Below are 23,032 nucleotides of genomic sequence, written 5' to 3' on the forward strand. Positions count from 1 at the left end.
AATGCACAGTTATTACTCTAGGGGGAGATTACTCTATGGGTGTCACTAACTCTTCGATAAAGTAGACATTTTCAAAAGTTTTTCTGGATTCATACGTTAGTAGTATCTGGGCAGATCTGCATACAGTAAGCTCTTGATTACCTGCTGGTATCAGCTTCTTGATTGCCTTCTGAAGTGACACTCCTAACTTTCTAGACCATTTCGCTGTGAGAGCTGTCACAGACACCCCCTTGTCAACTTTAAAGCATTTTTATGTCATTTGAGCTCAGGTCGCAATACTATGCTTTTCCGGTTTCTTGAATGCTGTTCAGTGTATACCCATAAAACCCATATAGAAAGATTCGAACCTCAAAAATAAGCCATCGGCAAATTCTGACGCAATGCTCAGCTCTGATACAGCCTCATTTACTGGCTTACCTGCCGGCTTCTGACAGAGTGTAGACCTTGCCCTATGCCTTCTCTCTCCACATGCTTTGCAGGTTGCGAATTTTTGCCGGGCACTGTCCAAACCTGTGGAATGCCCACATGCATGCTTTGCGTGCATGTGGGCCAAAGTAATAATGTCGCAACCTTACATCCTTACAATCTACAATAGCCTTACATCCTTACAGTCTATAATGGCCTTACAATCTACAATAGCCGTACATCCTTACAAACTACAATAGCCTTACATCCTTACAATCTACAATAAGCATTACATCCTTTTGCAAGGGTGCTTGGATGAAGGGAATTTCTCATTGGCATGGTGAGGCACTCTGGCAGTATTGTGGATGTTATCTATACTGTCAGGTATTTAGGCAGATTCTGCCAGTTTGGACATTTGTTGATGATTGGCAATCCACTGCTTCGCTTTTTGAATGCGCTTGTTTAAATCTCAGTCATCGATGTCCATGAGATGCTCTCGGAGTTTCACGTCATTGACACCTACGACAATTCTATCACGAATCAAGTCGTTCTTTACTGAACCATACTCACATTGGTCTGCCTGTTCTTGTAGAGCCACAATAAACTAGTGAATGCTGGCATTGCCTTGCTTCATGGCATTGAACTCAGCCTTCTCATATATCATGTTCGTTTCCGGCTCAATGTGATTTTCAAATAATTTTATTGTATTGTCAACTGTTTTCTTTTTACCATCGTCTGACTCATACACAAACTTTATAAAAATTTTACCCTTGAATATTTACTGTAAATTTAAAAATGAACACATATATTCAATTTGGTTAGGAATCTGTGAGAGTGCTGTTATTTACCCATGTTTCCGGCTCTGATGTCATATCATTGTCTAGTTTCATTATAGTTTTTGTGTTATTGCTTTTGCAGAAAAGCTATTGATACCAGCTGACTTTATATTAGAGAATTTTTCAGCTCAAAAAGACTAACCGATATGAGATCGGAATGTTTGCTAGCAGGTTCAATTAATTGTGTTAATGGATAAAATTGAATAATCCTGTGTACAGCAAATCAACTTGGGCTTGAGTTGTCTTCAGATAATTGTCTCACTGAAGTGAGTGAACTCCGGGGTGACCTGACAGTAAACTGAGATGACTAGTGCTTGACCTTTTTCAGATGATTCATTATTATCATCATGCAAACCTAGCAATATGCGCTAAATCTGTCTCAAATGTTCAAATGTATTGTAAAATTAGTATGAAAGCTTTTTTGTACCAATAATACTTGTCTCACTATATCTACAAACGTTAAAATTAGGTTGTATTGTGTGAACGCTTTGTTTTTCACACAGACTAAAGAGGACAACTGGCTTTAGGTTGGACATAGTATGTTTTCTCTCAGTTACCTCTTTGTTACCTCAGTGTCAATATATTTGTTTCGTTTAGCTTAAAGCTGCAATCAAAGCTTTTGTAAGTGATACTTCAATGAAAAATACACAAAGTTCTGCGGTTGTTTGTTTTCTGACAACCGCTGCAAAAAATTACATGCACACATCCAAATTGGGACACAACTGCTGATAATGTTACTACAAGTTATTTGATTCTTGATTGAACTCAATTTTCATAGTTCAAAGCATTAGAGGTCTTAGAGCTATGCAGTCATTTCATATTTTAATTTCTCTTTTCTTTCATGATATTATTGTCTAATCATCTTAATAGTTATCACAAATTTTGTCATTTAGTGCCATTTGTGCACTTTTATTCTGAAACCATTTTAGTCCAAAAAATTACGAATGTATGATCACCATTAACATGTTCACCCACAATCATAAAATCTCATTCACTATCAGCTCTATCAATTTATTAAACTCATGAAAAGATGAATGATGAACTAAGTAGTTTTATAGTTCAATCAGTGTCGGCATTATATTATTGATTTGACATTCATTTGATTTTTATTGAACTGCCAAGTATAGAAAAACGCTCTTGTCTTTCTTTTTTATTGTTATTTAGTCAAGTCTTCTCTCAAATACATTACGATAACACCTTGAGGTAGAAGTTATTCGTTCTATAATCAAGATATGTATTAATCAACTTTTACAGTGCGGCCGGGGTTACGATGTCTTCGTTGTACGGTTTTTTTGCTTTACGATGTTTTGTCGTTCCCAAAATTCGGCATATTTTTTCACCATACGATAACAACAAAAAAATTTCTCGAAATTAAAATTTGGCGTTTAGTGTGCTGAATAGTCATAATAACGAAGATGCTGATATGTTGTTCGCCGAAATCCCTCTCACGACTCTTGAAAGAAATACCATGCTTGCTCTCTCGGTTCAGCATTATTCGTTCTAAGCTATAGTGAAAACGAAACTAGAAACAGATAGGTGATGAACTCTTAAATTATGACAAAGTTGAAGTTTAGTAGTATTGATACTAAAACTTAAGTAGTGTTTAGTAAGCTAAATTTATTTAAGTTAACTTTAACATTTATGTTATAGCCTACGACTGTCTCAAAGGTAAGAACTCTCTTCGGTACGTACTGCACTAAAGTTTATTTTAATTTCATTTTATTGCAGATCATAATCATTAAATACACTAAAGTTACTGTAGGTAACTATAGTTACTAAGGTTATATTATTTTGTTGCTAATTTTAATATGTACAGTATGTATATAAAATTTTGATGATTTTTACCAGGGGCTGTTTGCATTAGATATTTACTATGGGTTTCTATACCCCTCTACAAAATGTTCGCTTTATAGTGCCAACACTGGAACGAATTAAAATTGTTTGGTGAGAGTCCACAGTATGTCAATTGAATTTATCCCATTTTAAATAACAGAAAAATGTCGTAATGTGTTTCAAGCCTGAAAAAAAAAACAGCGATACCACTTTTGTTTTTGGGCTAAAGTTTGATAAAGAGGTCTATACATAATTACTCCCTATGTGTAGCGGCTTACACAATTATATAAGTCCAGTCCGGTTACAGAGTAAAAGTTGGCTGCAGAATGAATGAGTTAGGCAACAGGAGTTAGTGAGTTAAGAAGATTGCCCTAGTTGTATGCTTGGAGGGCTTAGTTATGCTTTGTATTATAGGATTCTCCTAAATGACGTTTCCAGTTACTCTTTAATTGAATTTAATTTAGTTACACAACAATTGAAACACTGCCTTGTTAGAGGTAGTGCTTCAATTAATGTGTAGCGGTAGTACATAGTAAATGATTATCAATACCAGTGTTGAAACCACTCACAGGCGCCTTTAAGTTAGCATGTAATCATTCAGTTACTATTAACTGTCCATCATGTGATGATTTGTACAATAAGATGCCAACTGTATATTGTTTCTGAGATTGGTTGTTGAAAACTTTTGAATTTGTTTCCTTTCTAATAAACTTCTTGCTTACTCCTAAGAATTTCGGTGAATGCATGTGATAACATTAGTGTACAACAACTTAGTTAAGTGCACAAAAGTGCACACCAACTTATCTAAGGCACACAAAAGTGTATACCAACTTAACTGAAGCATGCAATTGTGTACTCAAACTTAACTAAGGCACACACAAGTGTACACCAACTTAATTAAGGCTAAAAAAATGTAAAAATGCTAACAAACTTAACTACGTCGCACAAAAGTGCACACTAATTTAATAAAGGCCCACAAAAGTACACCTATTTAATTAAGGCACACAAAAGTGTACATTGACTTAACTTCGGTACACAAAAAGCGTACACCAACTCAACTGCATAAAAATGTACACCAACATAATCAATGCAAACAAAAGTATTCAACAACCTAACCAAGGCCCACAAAAGTGCATACCAACTTGAAGGTTGATTTGCAACAGAATTCACATTACAATTATTCAGTATCAAATGATTCACCATATTTTACTCTGCTGTGTTGTAAGTACAAAATATGTAGAAATGTGATTACAAGCTCTTAAAAGCTCAAAAAGGAACAGTTAATCGCAGCCATCACGAAAACGCCGTAGATTGGAATCCCTTTCCAAAATGGCTCAAATAGGACATAGTTGAACATGATGGCTTCTGTTTACACTTTCACGCAACCTCATTCATCGAAATATTTTCACAAATATACTTCACGCATTCAATAAAACCACGTCTATTGTTCTTATGCATCTATTTCATCATCATTGTAATGCTGTCACTTTGAGAACTGATATCTCAAAACCTACCATAAAAATTCGTTCAATTTTTTAATCTTAGCTCAAAGGAGTGCATATCGTCCTCTGATAAGCATGATCTAGTCATAATCTGATCATGTGACCCATATTTCCTGCCAAATAGCGCGAACATTTTCTCCAGCGTTTTCTGATCATCACAGGTGACCCAGCAGGCTCTTCATATTTATCAGAGGATGATATGCACCTCCTAGAGCTAAAGTTGAAAAATTAAACGAATTTTAATGGTAGGTTTTGAAATATCAGTGTTCAAAGTGACAGCATTACAATGATGATGAAATAGACGTGTAAGGACAATAGACATGATTTTATTGAATGCATGAAGTTTATTTGTGAAAATATTTTGACGAATGAGGTTGCATGAAAATGTAAACAGAAGCCATCGTGTTCAACTACGTCCCATTTGAGTCGTTTTGGAAAGGGATTCCAAAATACGGCGTTCTCGTGATGGCTGCGATTAACTGTTCATTTTTGAGATTTTAAGAACTTTTAACCAAGTTTCCACATACTTTGCACCTACAACACAGCAGAGTAAGACATGGGAACCTTTTGATACCAAATAACTGTAATATGAATTTTGTTGCAAGTAAACTTTTAACTAAGGCATACAAAAGTGTACACCAATTTATTTAAGGCACATAAAAGTACTTTCCTTTGATATTTTTACAGATGACCTCCACCATCGCAGAGACGCTGTCTGCAGCCGGTAAGCAATTTAGCTACCATTGTAACAAATAATTAATGACTTGTTATATCGTTGAAAACTGATTATTAAGGTTTAAGCTGTTGAGCTGATTTTATTGGTTTGTATTTAAGCTGCCCTCGAGTAACAAAGTTTGCTCATAAAACTAGTTTTCTAGCATACTCTATGTGAACATGAAACATGTCTCACAGTAGGCTTGTATGTATGGAATTAGCTGCATCCTGAGGTCTTACCTTCATTCCATCTTAGCTCATTAAATATTCTCATTGTAAATCTTTGGAATAGAGATGGTTTTCTAAGTTTAAAAAAAAAGACCAGTTACTGTTCACATTGCGCTTCATTCGGTGAAATATGCATGATATTTGACTTAATTTGTAATTGTAAAGGTTTTTTTATAGTTCTATGTAGAGCATTTATAACTGTTTGATTTTCACCTCTGTGATCTCCCAAGTGTGTTTCTAAACTTAGGTAGCTAAGGTCATTGACGTTCACTCATAATATATCATTTTTCGCGCTTCTATTTCCATTATACAAATACTTCTCCTATGCGATATAGTCTTATTTCATTATGGAGTCGATGAAAGCTAGCATGTACAAGTGCGATGGCATTCAGATATATATTGCTAAAATTACAGGCTTGGATGGAGGCGAGAGATGTACAGCCAATTTGGATCAGCTCTCGACACAGAGCGATGAGTTGAGGCTAGATGTCATGACCTTTTTGAAGAGTAAATACGAGGACTTTGATGCTTGGCTAGATAAAACTAGCTCCCTATTTAAACGCCATGAACAGTTACATACCAGCATGCGCTCCACCTCTCAGCTCATCCAGAGTCAGGTAATCTTTTACAGGTGTGACATGAGGTTTGACAGAGTATATGACAGAACTTTATGCAGTAATAACTTCTCCTTCCTTGATTTTATGTCTAAATTGGTTTTAATGTAGAGTTGTCTCTCTTAATCTGCTGTTTGGGTGATGCACATGTACTGGAGAAATGCTCACAACTATGCATTTCATTTGCTAAGTAAACAACACTTCATATCTCTGTATATAGTGAAAAGGATGAAAAATTTGGCTGTTTTCATACATTTATTGCAGTTAAAATTATGGGGCTTCGGGTGTACTGTTTTTGTATTATCTAAATAAGTTTAATACAAACAAAACGAACATTCCATTGTTAAACTTTTTTGACGTTTGATATGTTATTGCTCGTATTGATAAACAGGGACACACAATAGACGTGATTCTTTAGCCGAACAGTCCAATAACTAAGCAGAGTGACAACCCATTCCTATGTCTATTAATGATAAGATTTGTTTTTATGACATATATTAAGCTATTTAAAATAATCCCTTCAAAGCCTCTCAGCGAAAAATAGCTGATAATAATACGTGCCCAAAGCATTACTTATTTTTAGTAATGCAAGTAGACAACTACATAACTGCAACAGCAAAGCTTCGCATTTGTCATTGACCTGTGTTACTGATGTTGGGGAAGCATGCTGAATGATTATTGATTGTTATATGAGGAAATTACTCTTCATTAATGTGAAGTTGTCTGACCTGTAACTGCGTTAAAAAATACCTGTACTTTGCTGCTGTCACACCACATGGGAAATATTGGCCTTATCGGCATCTTAAGAAGCCTCAGTTATTTGTAGAGGCTGTACAGCTGCAAATAAAATGTGTTCTGGCTTTTAACAAATTTGTCAGCATTTTATGTCACCGCCTTCCGCGGTACTAGATCTTATTTGCATCAGTTCCAACTCACGCGTGATATAGAGTCTCCTGACATGTCTCCTCTCAGATATACATATATAATAGTTAGTGTCATCCCAATTCTAAATGCACGCACAGGCTGCTCATAAGGAAATTTATCTTTTTGTTTTTATTCACCAGATTAGTTGGTGCACAACTTTCATTCTGTGATGTCTTATGTAGACATCTTATACAGTTAAGGCTTGTATTGACAGTTGGAAGCAAAAAGGCAGCCCGCAGGATACGCCGGGGCTACTGCGGAGCTAGACAAAGTGACAGAGACATTACATGTTCTTGAGTTGCTTCTGGAGGCCCACAAGCTGCAGCAGCTCATGCAGGAGCAGCTGGCGCAGAAAGACTACTGTGAGTCAAGTTCTTCTCTCAGCAAGATGAAGGACTGTTTGGATCGTCTAGATCATGGTCCACCTGGCCTCACTATCGTTAAGGTATTTTAGTCTAATCTTGCTGCGTTACTTAAAAACTTATTTCTTGACATTTAGTAGAAGCTCTTACATCAATAATTCGTTCCGAGAACGTGTACGTTATAGCCATTTCACATTATACATGTAAATTGCTTAATCGCATCCCTTTAGCACTTTAAGAAGGAAAACTAAACTTAACTTTATAATTTAATGATTGTACGGTAGCTGTAGTATTATTGGTTTGTTTTGACAAATTTTCTCTTTTTTTGTCTCTTTCATTCGGTTTATGGTCCATGATTTCAGTTATTATGTTTATTCTATGTTTTATGGCCAACATAAATTCAACAATTATTCAAACAAATAAAAAACTTCATTATTTGTTTACAGGCCTTTGAGATAAACAACTAGATTTGGAAAACCAATGTTGCTGAGTTTGACCAACTAGTTCGTCTAGTTTGACCAACTAACTGAGCTAGTTCTTTGTTAATCAAATGCTAGAAAAGGAAAGGTAATTCACAAGAACCATTCCAATTGCTACATTGGTCAGCACTTTCTTTAACATCAAAGAGATAAACAACTCGTATGTGAACTGTTGCTTACAGGTAAAGCAACAGTTCACAGACTTAACAGCGGATTAAATTTATTTAAATTAAATTTAAATTTGTTTATAGAATACTTTTGTTTTTACTCAAACTGACACAAAACATAGAAACTATGTTTAATCCATGGCTAGCTGAATGACTGGCGTTGCCCGGGTAATAAAAAAGTCTGCAGAAAACCTATTTTTAATCAGCATATACATTTACCATTCTAACTTTTAAACTTCACATCATGAGAAAAGTGTTTTCTGTGCAGTTCAAATAAATTAAGAGAAAAAATAAACAATGAGTAGATGGAAATGTGTGTATAAAAAAGGTTACTGTTGCAGCAGAAGCTCGTTGTATTCAAAGTTTTGATGGATGACGTTGGTACCTCTCGATACTGGTACAAACTCAAAAATGGGATATCAGACCTTCTTTGTCTTACTGAACGGAGAGAGAATGTAGAAGCAATTCTTACTCCAGACAATACAATTGTTCACATGAAAAGATTTTAGCTTTTGCATATTTATCGAAGCCAGAAATGTAAGTGTAACGGGACATTTGAAATTAAAACGGCACTTTTGAAAATTACAAATTAAAAAAATAGGATATAATGGTGAAACAAATTTGCTTTTAAAAATTTCCAAAAATACCAAACACAAAGGGTAATATTAATTAATAATAATAAGTGCACATTTAGTGTGTGCAATTGCGAAAAGGATATACAGTATATGGTTAGAGCGATGTGAATGATAAGAATGGCTTAGTCTTGTGGTTATGCGCACTTGTTTGTAAACTTGCAATTAAAATGTCGCGAAATCAATCCTGTACAAAGGTGATTTTTCGTTGCGAAAACGTTCTCTATAACTGGACAGATGAATAACAGACAGACAAACATTGAGGTTTATATATATATAGACTAGCTGTGCTACCCGGCGTTGCCCGGGTAATAAAAAAGTCTTTGGACAGAAAATTGATTTGTATTTAACATATAACAACATTTTCCATTCTAACTTTCAAACTACATATCATGAAAAGTGTTTTGTGCTGTTGAAATAAATTAAGACAAAAATAAAAAAACCATAAAGGTTTTAAAGCTTGGTCAAACAACTATAACTTTCAAACTTCATACCCTGAGGAAATGATTTTGTGCAGGACAGGTTCTTTTCTTTGGAAGCATTAGACAATGCTTACTTCAATGAAACTTCTGAGAATACATGTATTTAACAGATTAAACAAAAAATATGACAGAATATGGTAGTATTTTGTAGTTGAAATTTTAATAGAACAATGTCTGCCAAAATAGTTGAATGAAAAATTAATATTGATAATAAAGATTGGAAACTAAGTAATAATAACAACAGTGATAGGAAAATGAATGAATAATGTTTAAACTTCAAACACGATGAAATCTATGGTTGACCCTAATGGTATGTGCATTTTAGCGAATTTCCCAGCAATTGCGTAGTAGCTTAATTTTATTATTTGTTGAAAACATGACCCACGATCTTTAGGACTTTCATGGTATTGACAGTAGTTTACAAAAAAATTTTCTATACTAGAAATTCCACTGTCATACAGCCCACGACCAAAGTGATATTGGAAAAAAAGAAAGGGTACTGATGGTTAAGAAATTCAATATTAGCAGTCAAATGGCACTGCAGCGCAATAGGATAACTGCAATGGTAGCTGTAATGTAATGGGTGTGGGTGTTATTATATACAATAAACAGCAATAATGAAAGGAAAAGATTATGTTTATATTTTTCTCCCTGCTATAGGAGAAATGCAATATTGGCCAATATTAGAAGTAGAATGCACTGATATTATTAGAATAACCAATATTATTAATATAGTAATAATAGAAAACCAATGCACCATTTCGTTTACATTTCAAAATGTCATAGCTAACAATATCGAGAAGTTGTGATATTTATATAGACTTTTAGAAAATCTATTCAAAAAGTGTTTGGTCATGACAAACAGCAATAATGAAAGGAAAATATTATATGTTTATATCTCTCCCCCTGCAATAGGAGAAATGCAATATTGGCCAATATTAGAAGTTAAATGCACTGATATTATTAGAATAACATATTACCCATCATCGATGTTGTTACCGTGACTATTACACTTCAATAGTCATCTAAATTTATAATTAAATATTGTAATAATCTCATAAGAACCGGAAGAAAAAAATATCATCGTCATTTCCTTTACTTTCACTGCTTTGGACATCAGTTAGAATACTAAAGTACTCAAAAGTTTCCAAAATGTCAGTTACTTTGAAATCGGCAAAAAAGAAACGATTTCTGTACTTCTACGTTAATTACAGAAACCTTCGGCAATTCGACAATGCTATAGACTGGTGAAATGCGCACATTATTTTTTCGTGAAATGCGCATGACTTAATAGTTCTCTTCTCTGTCGCTCGGCGTTTCGTTTGCCGGTCTTAACTTTTATTAAACCAAGCTTGTCAAGCGTTTTGTGACGAATTTCGGCCAAATTAATTTGTCTATTTGTGTATAATCCGATCAGATGGGTAAGGTTTAGGAATATGTCGATAATTTACAAAGACTTGGTAACATATTTAAATAGCCTTATATGTGTTTTGTATCGTTATTATACTTTAACGACTCTACAAAACGATGGTTAAATTTGTTGATGAGATTTTGAAACAAGGGTTTGCGCCGTTAATAATGAATAATTTTCGTAAGTTGTGTGCACATGCATTTATCATAAAAACTCTCGAACTTCGCTCCCGCTCGTTTGGTCATGGGAAAATCAGCCTAAAATAACGAAGCAATTTTCGTTTGAGAATTTCCAACTTAAAAACGAACATTTTTTGTGTAAGTTTTGTAAGTGCCTCCCTAGTTAGAAAGAAGATAATTACTTATGTTGATGAAATTTAGCCAATTCAGATTTAGATTTTTGTGATTACACAGATAATTAAAGTAGCAGCGCTGTCTCTGATAGTGGTAAAAGTAATAGTTTTGTAAGACTAAGGTACATTGTAGACGATCGTTTTTGATTCGTAGCGATCGTAGCTTCACGTAGCTTTAGCAAGGCACAAAGTGTAGATACAATGACTTTTTTGCACAGTAATGTTTGCTAACATGTTTGGGAACATAGAATAGGCAGTGGAAGGCTTAATGATTGTGGAGCGCAAGGTACCAAGTCAGAATCCAAAAAACATAATGTGGCTGGGAAAAAAGTCTTCTGAGCAGCTTGAATAAATTTGTGGCAAACTAAACGTAGATGTAAAATAAATAGCCTATATGTAAACTACAAAATATCGATGCAACGTATATATTTTGGTTACGTATATAATCAATACAAAAATCGCCAAATTCGAGGGTTGAGATAAATTATTAGCTTTAATGAAAAAAGACGAAGAAGCATCGCGATGCATATACTAGGGTCCCAAAACATTTCTGATAAAGGGCATCGTAACGCGAGGCTAAAATAATTGGCACGCGCAAGATATATGTGGTATATGATATCATAACTGTACTATTTTGTGCTGGGTCAGTGGTAGAGCGTGCGAATAAGAACCTTGTCGATGCATTCGTCGTGAGTTCAAATCCATCAGAAAACAGAATTTTAATATCGAGATTTTAAGATCTATCGCTGGAGAGACACTCATACATGCTTTGATAAATATATATATAGACATGTACAAAATGTGAATTCGACTCTATGTCATGCTTTTTCACCTTTCACAGCCAGTGCTTGTTCCTATTGCGGCAATAAGTTTGAGACCTCTGTATACCACCAGTATGCACATGTGTGGTTAGCTCAAGTATACCTGCCACCTGTTTATTATTCTACTATAATTAACTAATAATAATAATAAATAATATGCTGCTTAGTATATGTCTGTAAGTTCTTTTAAACTGTGCAGTAGTATAAAACAAGGTTGTTCTTTAGCTTGGGAGATGTGTCCGGCTGCCGGGCGACTTTGACCAACCTATAAACTTTTAGTGAAAAGATCAGTCACAAAAAATGGCAGCCTGCGTTGTTTTTACAACGGCTGACAAAATATGTGTTTTTAAAGCATGCATTAAAAGTTTTTGCATGCGCATGAAGACAGTTTTTCATGTAATAAACTTCATGGATAGCCAGTATTACTAAAGAAGTGGCCAATGCTGTGTGCATAAATACTCGCTTTATTGCACAACTGAGCAGTGATTTGTCTGTTTGTTTTGTGTTTGCATGAAGATATTCTTAATCTGAGAGTCGTTGTGTCTGCAGGCTCTGCGAGTTGAACAGACCTTGCTAGCCGAAACATTACGGCAAGCCATGACAGATGATTGGATCAGTTTTATGCGAGTCAGCAAACCAAATTCTAGCTCAGAAGGTTGGTACAAGTGCCAAGTTTGAAATAACAAAGTAACGCAATGAGTTTAATTCAGCGAAATTGAAAAGGTGGTTGAACCTGTGATCTGAGGCACTTAACAAATGAAAAGTTTTTATTAAAGGAGGTGTTCTGCGGCCAATTCTAAGCATTTTAGTAAAATGGTTATTGGCGGACAACTTTCCTTAAATCGAAAGTAATTTCCTCGTGAAATATTTTATAGTCGTTTGTCACGCCTAGTAACTAGAGATGGATCAAGACACGAGACATCTTGAGTATCGATCGGTCTCGTCTCGACCTAACTATTGCCAAACTCGAGACAGGAAATAGAACTAAAGCGCCTGCGCACGGCTGTTAAACCATGGCTTCTCGCGGTAACAACAACTCCATATATTGTAATGTACTGCAGGCAACTGCCTTTAAAGTTATACCCACTCCGTTACTACTTGTCGTTATTGATTATGTTGGTCACCAAGTCTAATCATGTCGTCCGAACAACGGCCCTGTTAATATTGTGTAGTCCGGTTCGGTGTCCTTAAAACAGATACCGGGTCGTATCCAATTACCCTCTGGATAATCCGATTTAATAAATAAGACTGTTGTGGGTAAGATGTCTGTATTCTATCGTATCGTGTCCAAACACCAACTGCCCTTCATAAAATTCGGGCCTTTTTTATATACTACCAATTGCGAGTAAAACTTGCCCGGACACGGCGAAATGAGCTAAAGGCCGTGTCAACCATAGTCCGTGTTCGGGTAACAATAACATTTTTGTTAGTTCAATATAAGAATATATACAGTAATTCATATAATTTCATGAGTACAATTTAAATACAATTCACATACTACAGTTAATACACAAACAAAACTTAACATAAATGAAACAATAAGAATGAAAGTGTTATCGTGTGTTCTTTTAGTTGCGGTACTTCTTTGTAGGTCGATGGCTATCGGTCTCATTACACATTTTATTACATTAAAAAGTAAGACCTATTCAATAGATGATAAAAATATACATGTACAAAGTAATATGTATAAAATAATTGTTATCAATCAAGCTCAAAATTCTTAAAAATATATAACTTCGCTATTTAAGCCGTTTGTGTTACTTTTGTTTACAAAAACTCCATGCATATCGCTATTAAAATGTTGCGTTTAAATCGTTTACACCAGGTGAAAATTCAATTTAAAAAGAGGTTTATCAATTTTATATATCAAGTACGCTAGTCCTTGTGTAGGGAAATCATCACCAAATGCTCATTATTTTACTGTCTCGTGTCTCGAGTTTTTACAAGACAGTGTCTCGAGTCTCGTCTCGAACTTAGAAAACCTGTCTCGTTCCACCTTTACTAGTAACAGTAACACAGGTCGATGACAGATGAAAAATCTTTTAGAACATGGAATTAAGACAAGCTTACCAGCTTTGCTTATGTTGCATTTGCAGATCTCAACTTCCATTTTTATCACTGCCACCGTCTTATCAATAGTCTGAAATGTTACATTAAGTGGGAGCTATGGGTATAGAGTTGTCACGCATTGCTATTGCAGAAGATAATATTGTGACCTTCACTATAAACAAGAGTAAGTCATCAGACCGCCTGGTAGGTCTGTATAAAACTCTACATTCGGAGGGTCTCTTGAAGTTGCGGCTCAAGCCACTAGCTGAAGCTATTACTCTCTGCTTTGACTGGATAGTCAACCATCCAAAGACCAGTGTCACCGAGGAACTGACAGATGTCAGCATGTGCTTGACTGTTACGAGGACTACTAAAAGGTGTGTAGATCGCTGATAAAGTCGCTGACCAAATGCAAGCAAGAAAAGTGTGCCCTTGAGTGTCTTTTCTGGTCGAGGCTGTTTTTTTTTCAAAAGAACTCAACACCCAGATTTCTTTCACATACATATTTACTAGCCAGAGTACTTGTTGGCAACATCAGGTAATCTGACATCAGGGCACTGAACCCGGTTTGATCATCTCACCAGAATTTGTTTCCCTCGGTTAAATAAATATATATCGCATCTTAAAGAATGGTGTTGGAAAACATTTCTAAAATCTTTAGTGAGAAGTCAGTAGTCTGTCTACATGCCAGTTTTCAAATAATTCTACTCAGCCGTTTGGAAGTCTATTCGACATGAGGGACAAGAGACCTACAGACTTATCATTTCATAGACATGCATGTAGAACAGTTCAGACATTGCTATATAGTTCTTTGTCTTCTAGTAGACAACCTGACTTACGTTTATTGAAGATTACGACAGCTAGGGCTGCCTCTCTCTGATATTGTGTGAAATTTTGGCTTACGAAAAGGATTATTTCCTTCATGCTCTACTTATTGGGTTGAGCATCCTTCTATTCCAGTGTGTCCCCATCGGCTCCGTCTGTCGTCTTCAAGTCACTCTACAACCTCATCAAGTCTCTGGCTGGTTGTCTCCAAGCAACTTTCAACATTAATGACGCAAACACTTCTTTAATGTCAGAGTTGAGTTCGGTGTGTGGCTCTCGTCCAATAGACATTGTGATTAAGGGATGTCTCTCTCCGTCTGTACCAACTAGTCAGTCAGATCTTAATAAATACAGAGACGTTGCGGGCTCTACAGAAAAACTACAAGTGAGTTGTCAAGTTCCATTATAGCATTTTTTTCATCTCTTGTTCCGGAAAGTAGTAGACATCAACCAATCATAGTTCTTGTCACTAAGTTTTTGCTACTTGCTGCTTTCAAACGTTTGAAATAACATATTCGCGAATACAGCTAGTCATTGAGAGCTAGTCATAAAAATGCCCTTAAAAATAGTAAATTTTTATTGTAATATTTAAAAGAATGCTTTGAAGTTTTGTGGTTTGCACTGTTTAATCTCTTTTGTTTACCAAGCAGTGTTCTATCGAATAATAATGTGAAGATATTTCATTTCTTTACAGGTTTTTTTTGCAAAAGTTGGATTTTTGACTACGGAGTCAGAGTCCATGATATCATACATGAGCAACCTGGATGTGCTCTTCGCAAACAAGAAATGCCAGCAGATCCTCTCTGAAGCACGACAACTCATGAAAGCTGATCTGTATAAAACTATCCAACTTGAGCCTGGAGATGACTGCGCTAATTGGTCTTCCTTTGTGGCCAAGTGCGTTTGCCTTCTTATTTGCCTGCTCCTTAACATTTGCTTTGCATGTGACTTCATTTATGTGTATTATTCACTGTCTGTCTATAGCCGTTGATATAGGAAATACGATATTCACTTGGCTTGTATTGCGGACTTAGTGCCCACGGCTCCTCTCACCTATGGCCTGAGTGCCGACAATCCTTCGTACTTCTGGACTAGATTCCCAAGACTCCATGTAAGTTGTAACGTAAGTTTTGGTTTAAGGGCCGAGACATCAGAGGGGAGTGGAGATACCAACTCCAACTTACAGTCACGGATGGCTAAGCTCAGTGAAAACACCCTCAAGTTTCCTTCCTGCGCAATCAGGTGAGAATGACCTTCCAGAATCACCTTCAATTAAAGGTTGACTTGCAACAAAATTCGCATTACAGTTATTTGGTATCAAAAGATTCACCATGGCTTACTCTGTTGTGCTGTAAGTGCCAAATATGTGGAAATGTGATTACAAGCTCTTAATAGCTCAAAAACGAAAAGCTGCCGTAGATTGGAATCTCTTTATTTCGATGACGTAACCACGATATTTGGTTATCGTCTTGTCACGTATGTTCTCACGTGAATTGAAAGGCCAATACAAAGCTCAATATAAAACTTATCGTAGTACTAGTTTATGACAAACATTTCCGGTTTTACCGAAGACCCCGTATCAAATATAGATGCCCGCTACTTTACAGTTTTGTTTCGGCATTATTCAATCGTCAAGTTGTAATCTGATCATGTGACCCAATACTTCGCAAATAATTTTTGCAGCACTTTTCGATTATCACAGGCGACCAACAGGCTCGTCATGATTATTAGACAAGAATATGTACTCATTCGAGGTAAGGTTAAAAAGTTTAACGATTTTTTACGATAAGTTATAAGATATCAGTGCTAAAAGTGACAGCATTACGATGACGATAAAACAGACGCGTAAGATCAATAGACATAGTTATATTGAATGCGTGAAGTATATTTGTGAAAATATTTCGACGAATAAGGTTGCATGAAAGTGTAAACAGAAACCATCTCTCACAACTACATCACATTTGAGCCGTTTTGGAAAGGGAATCCAAACTACGGCGGTCTCCTGTGGCTGCGATTTTCTGTTCGTTTTTGAGCTTTTAAGAGCTTGTAATCACTTTTCCACATATTTGGCACCTACAACACAACAGAGTAAGACATGGTGAATCTTTTCATATCAAATAACTGTAATGTGAATTTTGTTGCAAGTCAACCTTTAAGCTTTTATTGTGCTTACTGTAAAACCTCCAATTGAAAGCTATGGGGCTCTTTTTTTTAACTTTTCCTCTGTGGCGGTCAAATAGAGCTGGCATTTAAATAGAGGCTGTCATTGTTTTTTGGGAATTGCGTCAGAATTGTGGGAAGATACATTTAGCCCATTTACGGGCGAAGCGAATGTTGCACATATTTTGCAATCTCTTTTCGGCAAAGCGACATTAACCCTTTTGGATGCAATAAATCTGCTAACTTACCTTCCAACTTGTCAGAGATATCTGAATAAAGATGCATTTAGAAACCGAGAAATATTTTTACCAGTTGGTATTTATTGCTTGCAATTAACTTGCGATGATATTATAGCCTGTTTCCTGCTTTGCAATTTGTTGTAGCTTTCAATTTTCATGTCGCTCTTAATTTGAAAAATGTTTCTATATTATAACTATATTTAACAAGGTTGCATAAAGACTCAATGCACTCATTGATATGTTGGCTTGTATCATGGGTTTATAAAGATCAAAGAATGTCAAAGTGGCGGTCAAATGGAGGTAGCGTTCAATTAAAGGGTGGCCCTCTATTCCGCAATCCTTCTCCCATAGAGGTTTTACAATATAGAGGTTTTACAAATATATCAATTATGTGTACTATGGCTTGACAGACTCTGTCATTTGTGGTAATTGAGACTGGGTAAGGTTTCTTGTACAGTTGAACCGATGGGAATGCTGACAAAATTGAATGGCTGTTCTTTGGCAGAGTTGTATAATATTTGCCAATTTACAATACATTTTAAAAACTTTATAAGTAGCTACCGAAATTTTGAATTTGAATTTCCCTTTTGATAGGAAAACAGTTTAAACAAAGAGTCTCAATAAACGAAGGAATCAATGAGGTTGTGATAAATTGATGTTTATGTAGATGTCACAAATATTCTCTCTCTCTATATATACTCTCTGTCATTAAAAACATAGCTGGGTACAATACCGCTCACAGATGTGTCTATTATGTCACAAAAGCCACACCCACTATCCCTGCATAATGGAAATGTAATGCTATTTGGGAGTGAGTTAATGATTATAAAAGACATGCCAGGTGTAACAACCTCGACACGCAATAATTTAATCATCTACTGTAGCCCTAGGCATAGTCTAAGGTCATGGTAGTGGGTATAGTCTAAGCAGTCAGCAATAGACCCCACTATCTTCCGTGTGTATGAGAACATAACTCCTCAATGTTACGGAATGATTTCCTACAGTGTTTTTGTTAACCAACTTCCAGCAACCAGCAATGATTTTATCAGCTCTTTTTGTCAATATAAACGCTTCAAATTTCATTGTGTCGATTTTTTCTGACATATAATAACTCGAAACTCTCCTGTAATTTCTGTAGGATTTAAGATATATTTAAACTTGTTTTACTGTAGTTATTACCAGCAGTGAGCATTTCTGTGTGGCAGATGTGATACAAGGCTTCTAGTTATACACAAATATATCTGTTAACCAGATGTCTAGTGAACTGTCTACTCTCGGGTGAAAGTAAACTAGCTTGAATTATTCTCAAATATGTCTAGAGACTACTTCATGATTGTGAATATAACACATAGGATATTCAGGAAAGTTGTGCCTATGTTCAACTATTCCAGAAAAAAGTGCTCATGGGGTGAAGCGATGTGCGCATCACAGGGTCACCGCCGCCTAAGCCGTAAAGTTGGATGTTTAGTGGCAGACATATTATCATTTTAAAAAAGCTTCGCGTCTGTCAACATAAATAGCTAATGAATTTACATTTAGATTAAACCTTGCATATACATAGACTACACATACATGTATATGACTCTGAAAGATAGCTTGCGTCTCATTAGGTTTGCTTTTGGGCAAGCGTATATGCTGGTGCAGTGGTTATGTTTGCTGGTGCAGTGAGACGACCGTGGACTTGATGAAACTGGCACACAGCATGTTGGAAGAGGCCTGCGGCTCAAGTAACGCTGCCTGTTGCTCTCAGATAGTCTACGCTGTTCGTAGCATGTTTGAGTTATACACAAGCGTCGTCCCAGACTTCCATCATGATGGCATTGAATCTTTACCTCAGATGACGGGTGGGCTATGATTCCTTTATCATTTATTCTTCTTGTCCTGCCGGTCAGCAGTCAGCATACAGTAGACGCTCCTGCAATGTAAATATGTAATCTGTTCCAAGGATGTTTACATTTTAGGAATTTTACGTTATACGAACAGTAAAATACATGTAAATAGCCTAGTCTGTTCCAAGATCGTCCCAAACACATCTTTGGTGCATCAAAATGGAAAAATTTAATTTAAGTTTTTAATTTAATGAGTGTACAGTAACTGTGGTGCTATTAATTTGTATCAACAACTTCTCTCATTTTCTTGTCACTTTCCTTCAGTTTAGGGTCCATGATAACTGTAATTTTACGTTAAGTTAAAAGGTGAGCGGATACCTTCAATGTCAATTTAAATCTTTTTTTCTCTCCGCAGCAAGATATATGTCAAGGAAGAAAAGTGTATGCCTAAAACAATGTAAAATATATCTTTACTATAACAAGAACGGCGTCTGTCTGTTTGTCTGAAGCTGGGATTAGAGGTTTGAATAAAATATTGCTTTCAAAGGAACTTAGAACTCATGACATTCAGATTGGTAGATACTCAATCGACCGCCTTTATGTATTTCTGAATAATTGTGTAGCTACTTATTCTATGTGCTTTATTCTGACGATGCTTCTGACGATGCTTCTGACGATCTCTCACGGCTCACCAGACTACCAGGGTACTAGTGTATATAATAAATGCCCCTGAGACCCATATACGCCTTTTTCTGTCCCAAGTGTCGCCAGATTGAAAACGCTAATTTTCCGGCTAACTATGGCACTCGTTATTCAAATCGAATTTGAGAATTTGCATCGACTTCACGTTTAAATTATATGGAATTTTTTACACAATGCGATGAAAAACCGCATAAATTCTTTACGTACACTGGAATGTTCGTAAGAGAAAGTTTATATTATAGGAGTGTCTACTGTAAAACCATTTGTTGATGAAATATAAGAGTGCAGTTTTCTCATTAGTTTCAACCCTTGCGCTTCGTGAAACTGTTTCACCTCTTCTATTCCTTTGCAGCCCTCTATTACAACAACTGTATGTTCCTGTCACACCAGCTCATCTTATTGGCCAGTCAGTATAAGGCGCGACTTACGAAGGTTATGAATGATGGTAGTGGTGTGACCTTCGTCGATTTGGTTTCTTTACTGAGAGCGCTCGGCACTCAATCATTCCTCGACCAGTTGCACAGTCAAAAGCTTAACTTGTTGGATTGTTTGAAGGGTGCTGAAGGTAAGTTTTGTACCTTGATGTCTTCTGATGGTAGCTTTGCATCATACTTTGCGCTGGTCTTATTTTCTGAGTCTATTCCTTATAAACAGCACTCGGTTAGTTCTCACTGATCTACAGACTATCTTGTTGTAGGGTTTAAGAGTGTGGAGGTGGAAGAGAGGTTTGGGGCAGCCAGTCAGTCAGTCCGACAGTGTCTCCATCAGCTGTCTCATCTTAAGAAGGTTTGGGTTGACGTGTTGCCTCTCAGCAATTACTGCAAAGCCATTGGTCAGTTACCTTCTCCTACATGTCTTTTGTATGGCACCCTCATGTTTGGAGGTTTTCTTTGTCCTTTGTGGTCAACATTATTTTACCTGACAGCAGTATTAAGTACGATGAGACATTGTCTCCAATCTATGTATTGCAAGTCATTTTATTCGCTTGTATGACCAGAGGATTTCAGAAGACTACAAGCTGCATCAGCTCATGTGTGACTATGGCTCTTTCGTGATTGTTCTTATAAGATACAAAATTACAAAGACTGACTTCATTTCTCTCAACTTTAAAAAGGTACTGCTATGCAGAGCATTACCCCATATAGACTTGCTGATAAGGCATATTTTATCCTTATGCAGGGCACCTGTTGGGATGTGTCGTCAAGGAAATGACAATTAGCATTCAGGCATTGGAGGACATGTCTGCGAATGACACTACTAAATTAGACTACCTCATCAAACAGGTACTTGTGCATTGCTAGCCTAGCAGGGCCCGGTGTAGCTCGTGTGGCTGTCTGAGTTCCACCTGCCGTAACCATTTTTACTCATTTCATATAAAGCCCTAGTTACACGCACCAAACATTGACAGGTTGCAAATGACAATCCAAATAGTTTTGTATTTGAAGAAGTATTCTTACTCATCTTGTGGAATTGACTTACTGTGGTAAAAGCTGTAAACACTGGTGACCTTTGACAGTGTCATTCCAAACGAGCAGCGCAATGCTCTCCATAAGGATTTGTCTATTTATAAAGAAAAGACAACTTTGAAATAACAGAATTTGTCTATTTATAAAGAAAAGACAACTTTAAAATAACAGAATTGGCATTGATTGCTAAATGAATATCCGTACAAGTCCAAAAAAATTTCTCTTAGTCTTGTCAGCATGTATCTCGGCATGTGTAGGCTTATTTGGACCTGTCATTGGTTTTTTCAAGTCCGTGTCAGGTGGCTGCTTGAGACTGAACTATTTCAGTCAACATTAAGATGAAAGTGATAATAAATTGCATTAATATTATAAAGCTGGTAGTGTAGAGGTAGGCCGAGTGTATCTTAAGACAGTCTGTCTCCCACCTTAGGTACTTGATGCTGCCCCGGACCTATTCCCTGGAGACAGAGCTGGGGCTTTGGGCTATCTACACAAAAACACAGCTGGCTGGAGCAGGCTGCATGAGCTCTCTATTGTGCTCACCTCGTCACTGCATGATGTTCTTGACCGCTGGGCTGATGGAAAGGGTCCACTTGCTGCCGAGTTCACACCAGAACAGGTTAGACAGCAATCAAAGTGCCTGGTCATTGTCTTGTTATTTTTCACTGGTTTATAGAGTGCAATCAGCAGCCATTAAAATTTGCCCTGCCGGAAATTTCTGGCAGCCATTAAATAACTTAAAGAAAATTTTATTATATTTTATCAGAAAGTCTCAGCATTTTTCTATCATTTGCGATTGTTTTTGATGTTTGAGGTGATCTAACTGTCAGGATGTTTCAAGATTAAAATCGACTCAATTTGATCACAGTTAAAACGCTCGGATCAAGTGAAAGTGTGATTATGACGTCTATAGTTACAAAGAGACCAACAGAATAGAGATGAGTAACACTACAACTTGCACACGATAGCCGATATCAACTATAGCAATCATAGCAACTAGTGATGTCATTTCATATGTTATTTTCCTTGAGCATCTTAACCATGATAAAGTTCTGTCTATTTTAATCTTGAAAAGTCCTGACAGTCAGATCATCTCAAACATCAAAAATAATCGCAAATAATAAAAAAAATTCCAATACTTTCTGATAGAATCTACTAAAGTGTTGTGTAAGTTCATCTTTAAAGTTTACCTGTTGACATCTACAGGAGACTTCTGTCAGTCATTAATGTTTGTCCATTGACCTCTGCAGGAAGCTTCTGTCAGTCATTAATGTTTGTCCATTGACCTCTGCAGGAAACTTCTGGGAATGCGCAGACAATGCTACTTTTTTTATTCTTTCAGGTGAAGTCGTTTATTAGAGCTCTGTTCCAGAATACAGACAGGAGAGCCGCTGCCATATCTAAGATTTATTAAGGTCTAATGAAACCGAGGACAGTCGTGTATTATGTTGTCAGCATGACTGACTGTTGGCTCTCTAGCATAATACAGAGAAATGCATTTACCATTATTCGCTGGCGCGCAAGTCCCTTCATATCTGCATGACTTTTATGGTATCAGCTAATCAGGTTGATTTTTGTTACTGTTATTTTTATATTTAGTTAATTTTATTGTGGCTTCATCCATTACTGTTGCAAGAACTCACAACATTCTCACAAACATATTTATTTATATTTTTAATGCGAGCTTGTTAGAGGTCAAGGTTTGTGAATGCTCAGGTGCTGAGGACAGCTTTCATCCTCCAAATAGCTGATTCTGCTCTCAGAGGTAAAAGTAGTTGATTTTGTGGGTAGAATTGAAAGCTGAAAAATAAAAACATGATAAGTGGAAATCGCATTTATTCGTGTACAAAATGAAACGAACACTACAAATGCCTTGTTTTATACTCGAGGAGTTGTCTACTATCTACTAGGTTAGTTGATTGTAAGTCATAGAGACGATGGTGAATACAGCTTGTCAAAGGTAGCCATAGATAACTGAACTCTCACTTTTTCATGAAAAT

At 36.3% G+C, this 23,032-nt stretch overlaps 1 protein-coding gene across 1 annotated transcript; it reads left to right on the forward strand.

Moving 5' to 3' along the window:
- The first annotated feature begins 5,154 nt into the window (after window positions 1–5,154).
- Window positions 5,155–22,861, forward strand: LOC137399637 (centromere/kinetochore protein zw10 homolog). Its single transcript, XM_068085817.1, has 14 exons — window positions 5,155–5,300; window positions 5,933–6,135; window positions 7,271–7,501; window positions 12,312–12,417; window positions 13,963–14,188; window positions 14,772–15,021; window positions 15,331–15,533; window positions 15,777–15,878; window positions 18,701–18,879; window positions 19,919–20,131; window positions 20,264–20,398; window positions 20,746–20,849; window positions 21,463–21,651; window positions 22,375–22,861. Exons 1-14 carry the CDS (start codon window positions 5,264–5,266, stop codon window positions 22,444–22,446), a joined length of 2,250 nt encoding a protein of 749 aa, XP_067941918.1. The 5' UTR covers window positions 5,155–5,263; the 3' UTR covers window positions 22,447–22,861.
- The last annotated feature ends 171 nt before the right edge of the window (window positions 22,862–23,032 follow it).

This window comes from Watersipora subatra, chromosome 7 (assembly GCF_963576615.1).
Source record: "Watersipora subatra chromosome 7, tzWatSuba1.1, whole genome shotgun sequence".
Lineage (NCBI taxonomy): Eukaryota > Metazoa > Bryozoa > Gymnolaemata > Cheilostomatida > Watersiporidae > Watersipora > Watersipora subatra.

What these genes read in the sequence shown, in the direction of transcription:
- LOC137399637 (XM_068085817.1), top strand. Translation starts at nt 5,264, where the DNA reads ATGACCTCCACCATCGCAGAGACGCTGTCTGCAGCCG. An exon ending in TGGTCTTCCTTTGTGGCCAA is followed by an intron (nt 15,534 to 15,776) that starts GTGCGTTTGCCT and finishes TTTTGGTTTAAG; the next exon opens with GGCCGAGACATCAGAGGGGA. An exon ending in TAGACTACCTCATCAAACAG is followed by an intron (nt 20,850 to 21,462) that starts GTACTTGTGCAT and finishes CTCCCACCTTAG; the next exon opens with GTACTTGATGCTGCCCCGGA.